This window comes from Manis javanica, chromosome 10 (genome assembly GCF_040802235.1).
Source record: "Manis javanica isolate MJ-LG chromosome 10, MJ_LKY, whole genome shotgun sequence".
In the NCBI taxonomy this organism is placed as follows: domain Eukaryota; kingdom Metazoa; phylum Chordata; class Mammalia; order Pholidota; family Manidae; genus Manis; species Manis javanica.
Window position 1 is genome coordinate 89,468,668 of NC_133165.1, and position 7,165 is coordinate 89,475,832.

Below are 7,165 nucleotides of genomic sequence, written 5' to 3' on the forward strand. Positions count from 1 at the left end.
TCCAGGTAAATTTTATAAACAAGAATTGAGTATTGTATATCACTAACTTCTGTCTCAGGAGACCTAAGACATCCGTGAAATTCAAGACATTACTATTTTTAGGGCTGAGATGAACACCACATACCATAAATTAGCCATTTTAAAGCGAACAACTCAGTGGCATTTAGTACATTCAGCTTGCTGTGTAGTCACCAACTCCATCTAGAGCCAAATATTTTCATCACCTCAAAGGAAACCGCATGCACAGTAAGTGGTGGCTCTCCTCTCATGTGAGTGATGCGGTGCCTGAGAGCAGCACACCATGGGTCCCCTGAACAGCGGCCAGTTGTGTGACAGCTGAAAGATGAGAGACAAGGATGATTTCAGGTTTCAGTCATGATGAGGTCAAAACCAGAGTAGCTGTCTAGAGCACATAGTCTGCACTCTGCAAGGAAAAGAATACTGATAAAATAGGCCAATTGGATAATATCTAAATCTGAATGAAGATCAGTGAGAAATGAAGTGTCTAGAGCCGCAGAGCCTCCTTGCAGCCTCGCACGGGAGATCTGCCCCCACACTGCACATCCAGAGCAGGCCTTGGAAACTTTATGTGTCTGAACTCTGCCTCACTATGTTCACTATGTCTCTGTAGAAACTTTGGCTTTTAATACCTGTCTACAACAGCTACACAGTTGGAATTCCTTTTGACCATTTATTTGTGTCTTCCTCAATTTCTTTTCAGTGTCTTATAGTTTTCAGTGTACAAGTCTTAAATGTGATGTTAACTGTAGGCTTATCATATGTAGGCTTTATTATATTGAGGTGCATTCTTTCTGTACTTATTTAGATTTGTCAAGATAGGACATTGAACATTGTCAAAATCTTATCCCATATCCATTAAGATGATCACATGATTTCTATCTTCTGTGTTAATATGGTAAATATCATGTGTTTTGAGCCATTCTTGCATCATGGAATAAATCTCAGGTGATCATGGTTTACTATCCCTTTAATGTGCTCTTGATTTCTGTTTGATAGTATTTGGTTGTGTGGTTTTGTGTCTTTATTCATCAGGGATATTGGCTTGTAGTTTTCTTATGTTGTAGTGTCTTTGTCTGGTTTTGGTATCAGGTTAATGATGGCCTTGTAAAATGTTCCCTCTTTGTCAATTTTTTGAGAGAGCTTGAGAAGGACTGGTGTTAATTCTTCTTTAAATATTTGATAGAATTCACCAGCAAAGATATGAGGTCATGAACTTTTCTTTGTTGGGAGGTTTGATTATTGAATCAGCCTCTTGTAGAAGTCTGTTCAGATTTTGTATTTTTGAAGATTCAGTCTTGTTAGGTGGCATGTTTCTATCAATTTATCCATTTGTTCTAGATAATGCAATTTTTTTGTGTATTATAGGCTATTGTTGTATTTTCTCTGCCTCAGCTTTACAATCAGCAGGTTCTCCATGCAGCACTGGGCTTTATTGGAAAATAGTATTAGAAACCAAGCTCTCAGAGCTGAATGTGCTCCTGGCTCCTGGGGTGTTCTTACTTTCAGGCCCTCGGCTGACAGAGCAAGGAAATGCTGGTGTTTACAAAGCTGTGTGTCTGTAATATATTCTGTAAATATTTCTGTATATACACTGAAGGAGAAGGATATTTTCATTTTTACCTCCTTGGATGTCACAAAAAGAGTCACGGACAACACTTTGGGATTATGAATGATACTTTTATCATTTTCAAAGTTTTCATATTTCCCAAATAAAAGTGCCTTATTTTATAATTGGAGAAACAGAAATGTTCAATGTTTTAAAGAATTGGCAAATTAAAAGAAAATGGAATTCTTCATTAAAATTGTAGAGGAGTAATTGCTATGTTCACAAAGCATATAAAATTCCACATATGGTGCCTGGCTCATAGTAACAGCTCAGTAAATATGAATTTCCTCATCTCTTTTGCTAATGGATAAGATCAGAGTAATGCTAAAATATACTGGAGTGGCTTTTCTGCCCTGTGCCACTAGGTGAAGGTGCCAGGAGAGGCACAGAGTATAGAAAGTGTCTGTGGGTCTGGCTTTGCCTTAATAGGACACTACCTCTCTCAGCATTACTTAGCTCCTTCCGTCTTTTCTACAAATCCCTCTCCAGTGCAGACTCACCCCCAGCTCTCTGTTCAACCGTAAATCTGAAGTTTATGTCTCCTTTTTATCAGTGGACGTTGATTTTTTATGTATAGCATAGCTTCCTTTTTAAATATTAGATCAAGATAAGAATTGAGGTTCTAGACAGTTAGCACTGACTCAGTGCTAACTGCATTGGGAATGTTTCATAACTAAAAGGTAGTGTAAGTTTATACCAAATTAATAATTGGTGCAAAAATTGGTGCTAAAATCTGTATCAAAATAATAATTACCAGACATATTGCTTTGTCCCTCAATGAAGTAAATATGAGCCAAAGTAAACAAGTAGCTCTTGTTCTTCTTTAGCATTTCAAAGGAAACAGGCTCTTGTAAGATATTTTGTCATATCTATTGTGAAGTAAGAAGCTTTTCCCTATTCTATTATTCAACCATTTGATGAGATTCTACCTCATTTGCTAGTCATCTTCTGCTTGCTCTCTGCTCTGTGAGATGTTGTAGACCTTTTTGCAACATTCTTTTCAGAGCAGCTTTTACTTCCTTGTTCTTTAAGCTGTAGACAAGGGGATTCACCAGGGGACTGACCACACAGTACTGTATGGAAAAAACCAACTCCAGCGGGGAACTTAAGGTTGGCATCAGATAGCGGAGGAAAGCAGATCCGTAGAAAAAGCTCACTGCAGTGAGGTGGGAGGAGCAGGTGGAGAAGGCCTTGCTTCTGCCCGTGGTGGACCTGATGCTCAGAATGGTGGTGACAATGCGGGCATATGAGAAGAAGACCAGGAGTAAGGTCCCTGAGGCGTGCACAATAATAGCGCACACGAGCACTGCAAAGTTGCTGGAGACATCAGAGCAAGTTAGAGAGAGCAGAGATGGCAGCTCACAGCTGAAGTGAGGCATCACATGAGCCTCACAGAAATCCAAATCCCAAGCCATGAGGATGTTCACGAGACCATCCAGAAAGCCCAGGCCCCATGAGGCCCATACCAGACCCCCACACAACTGTCTCCTCATCACCTGGCCATAGAGCAGCGGGCGGCAGATGGCATTGTAGCGGTCATAAGCCATGGCAGAGAGCACAAAGATTTCAGTCCCTGCAATGGAAAATACAAAAAAAGCCTGAGCGAGGCAGCCCTCTACTGAGATTGCTTTCTTCTGAGACAGGAGGCTCTCCAGCATCTTAGGCACAGTGACTGAAGTTAAACAAAGATCCAGAAAAGAGAGGTGACTCAGGAAGAAGTACATGGGTGAGTGGAGGTGAGAATCAGTCCTGATGACCAGCATCATCATGAGGTTCCCCATTATGGTCAGGAGGTAAATATACAGGAACAGGGCAAAGAGCAGGACCTGGATGTGGGGGTCGGCCGGCAGCCCCAGGAGGAGGAATCCCGTGATGGTGCTGTGGTTTCCTAGGACCGTGCTGGGAGATATTTTACTGGATTGAAAGCAGACAGATGCATGGGTGTTCACCTCCACATCGTGGCACCTCAGGCTTTCCATTTCACTCAGTGTCTGCACACATCTCTCCTCAGCCTGCTCATCTTTTACATTAATTTTTTAAAAAATCTACTTTCCCTGCTTTCCTAGAATCCTTTTGTCACTTAAATTTCTAACTGCACAGCTCCTCAACCCTATGCCCATGTATGCTCTTTCCACTTCTGACTCCTCTACCTTAAATATCTTTGAAGAACTTCATATAATTTTTCAGTCTAGTCCATGACCAATTCATTTCATCACCTTGAACTGTCCTACTCATCAAATTACATCCTGGACACTTCCTCGAGAAATAATTCTACTAGTTTCTGGTTTCAGCCACACAGTCTTTTACTCTTCATTCACAAGTTTGAAATAGTGCAATATTTCTTAATGATAGCATGCTGTGTTTGTTACATTTTTACTTTTCACGTATCTCTAGTACATTTAGTTATTTGATTCAAGGGCCAATTTTGAAACACATGTGGGTGCAGGTGTTGGGAGAGGGAATGGATTAAGGAAGGAGATTCCTAAATTATCTTTTTAACAGTAAAAAACAAAAAAACCCTCCTGAGATTGATAAAACTTGTTCAGTTCCTCAGTTTGAACACTCAAGATTTGCATCCACTCAATATGAGCCTATGACCAGAACTTTGTCTATGGTGCCGTTTGCAACAGTCCCTCCTAAATGGTGAACTTCTCTGTTCTGCAGTTACAGATCAGGCAATCTCTGTACAAACTGGCTTCTCTACCTGCAGAAATCCTGTCTTACTAGGGCTTTTTTGGATTCTGTTTATGGGTATTTTAAAGCCTCCCCATGTGGTTCTGATGAGCCTCCGTTGCAGAATCAGAAATCTGTTGGTCCTACTAGAAGCACCCCGTTGCCTTCATTCCTTTCCGACTCTCTGCCTGGATTCCAGGTGATTCCCTGTTGACATTTTTCTCTTCAGGTCTTGACCCAAATCCGTTGGACTCTTCAGTCCTCACAGTAATTCTTTCTTCTTCCATATATATATATACATATAGTTTGATTATCTCCTTTGCCAGCCCAGACTATTGCACAGTAATGACACCTATCAGTTCTTTGGTTCCAGTTATATTTAAGCATATAAACAATCAAACATTTGGCTTTTTCTCTACTTGAAGATCACAACAAAACTGTGTGAGTTGCATTATTCAAATTTGAGAATAAGGAAATTGAAACTAAAATGTTGTCATAACTTGTTGGTGTTGAGAGAGTAAGTAGATTGGCTTTACATTTGTCTCTTATCTGTGAAGCTACCATATCTGTAATTTTTAAGCCCAGACTGGCTGATGTCCATTTCCTTTACACATCTGCATCTCTCCATTCTGTGTTCTCATTTATCCTTTATTCTATAAATTTTTTTGGACATTCGCTTGGACAGCTATCGTGATCTGGCCTTTACTACGATGTGTTAATAGTTGTTCTTTTTTCTCCAAACATTCTTATGGAGAACAGATTTGGTATTTAGTCATGCATATTATCTTCAGTCTTGAATACACAGCATAATGGGAGGCAACAACGGGTCCTTAATATCTGCTGAATGTACAAAGAATGAAAGAATGAAGCAAATATGGCATGTTACATGTGTTTTTTTAGCAGCATATTCCCTGGTTGAACTGTAGTTTCAGAAATATGGAAAACTTAAGGTTGACTGGGAGGTGGAGGAGGAAGGGAAGGCCATGAGGATTAAGGGGTTTACTTTGTAGTGACTGTGAAGGCGGAAGGCTCACCTTCTGTTGTAATAATTGGCAGCTACAGATTCCTTCGCCTCAGTGAGCAGCTAACACCTACTAGCTCATTTCTGTCCACATATGGAGGGTTGCTTAAAACCATGACACTTACTCATCTATCCACTGGATAATTTATCCATTATTTCATCCCTTTATTTAGTTACATAATATTTCATTTATCTCCTCCATATTCAGTCATCTCCATCCATGTTTCCATTCATTCATTTATCAAACACATCATCACTTCTCACTTATCTAAATATTCAAAGTATTATAGGTCTACTTTGTGCAAGATCCTCTGCTTAACCATACTGTGTAAGTAACCTTACTTAGCCTTTGTTGAACTGTTGTGTGAACACACTTATTTGTCCTACTTGTTCAGCATCCGGCCTGAAATCTCATATTGGATACATTTTTTTGTACCCACCTTGAAATTTCAGATTCTATTCCTTCATGAGTTCTCCTTCTTGGTATGATAACTGCTTACGGTCATCCTGATCTATCAGCTAGAAACTCTGAATTCCCCAGCTTTCCCCTGGGAGATTTCACCAATTTCATGTTGTTCTTGCCCAGAGAAGTCACCATAACAAATGCCATACCTGCTGGGCCAGCCAAGGCCCGCTTTGCCTAACTTTCCTTTCTCTTCTTCTTTCTTACTTAGACAAGTTCCCATACTCTCACCCCTAATGAGATCCCATATTCAAATTACCTCTCTATACCTGGTGAGCACTTCACAGCCCAGTGTGCTGGCCCAAAATAAATCTGATTCTGCATCAAGGATGAATGACCAGATGGAAAAGTCAATTTTCTCATCTTTTGGTTTGTAAAATCTTGTCTAAATAAACAATTTCTTTTTATTCTTCAGTAGTAAAAAGTCAATCCCATTCATTCAATTTAACTGGAAAATTTCTCAAAATTTGCAATTTACTGCCTGATTTTGGTCAGACCTTTGCTCTGTATTTACTCTCTGGTTTTCCCATATTTAATGTCACCTGGCTACAACCCATTTTTGTTTCCGGTATTTAGCTGAGAAAACTCCAGCATATCCAAAGAATTTTGGAGAAACTGGGTTAGAGATCCAATATCAAAAACCTCTGTTCTGTGGTGACTCCATGCAAGCTGTCAGCAAGACAGGTGAAATCACACATTATGAGATTTCTATGGTTTACTCCCCCTGGCTCCCAACGTGTGTCCTCTGACTGTGTCCAACTGAAAATGGGGCTTCACTTCACCCTGGCAGTGGGAAGTGAGCACTAATTTCAAATTCTCTTCACTTACCTTGAGAGAGGAAATACAGTGGCTTGTAGTCATTTCAAGTTGAATGCCTACTTTGAAATTCAGAAAGAGGTGAAGCCAGAGAAGTTTGGGTGCTTATACAGAGAAGAGCAGAAGGTAAGAAGAAGGTAGATCCCAGGGTGGTTGTCTCAACAAAATACTTATTTCCCAATTTGCCTGGGTAGCTGTGCTTGAGCACATCTCAGATAGGTCACCTCTAGTTTTCTGCATATGTTAATTTCAGATATCACCCTGAAGAGAAGTGGAGCAAGACATTGCATATTCTGGATGATTCAAAAAATAATCACAAATAATTATCACCTTCCATCCTTTCACTTTCAGCCCAAGTTTATACTACTGTTTAATAAGAACTCTTTTTACCTAAATTAACATTTGCCCAAATGTAAACTTTAGTAAATTCTGAGAGACAAAGAATATCATGCCATTGTATATTACTAACTTGTTTAGATTCAATAATCTTATGTCATTTCCAAGAAAAAGTCTCACAATTTATCTACTCAGTGCAATTTCCCAGAAAATAATTGTTAATTATGAA

At 39.6% G+C, this 7,165-nt stretch overlaps 1 protein-coding gene across 1 annotated transcript; it reads right to left on the reverse strand.

The window, feature by feature from the left end:
- Positions 1-2,568: 2,568 nt before the first annotated feature.
- On the reverse strand, positions 2,569-3,606 carry LOC108404181 (olfactory receptor 8S1-like). The gene has a single exon (XM_037003995.2). It carries the CDS (start codon positions 3,604-3,606, stop codon positions 2,569-2,571), a length of 1,038 nt encoding a protein of 345 aa, XP_036859890.2.
- Positions 3,607-7,165: the final 3,559 nt, after the last annotated feature.

Bases quoted from the DNA above. Each gene is read 5' to 3' on its own strand.
- LOC108404181 (XM_037003995.2), bottom strand. From the start codon at position 3,606: ATGGAAAGCCTGAGGTGCCACGATGTGGAGGTGAACACCCATGCATCT.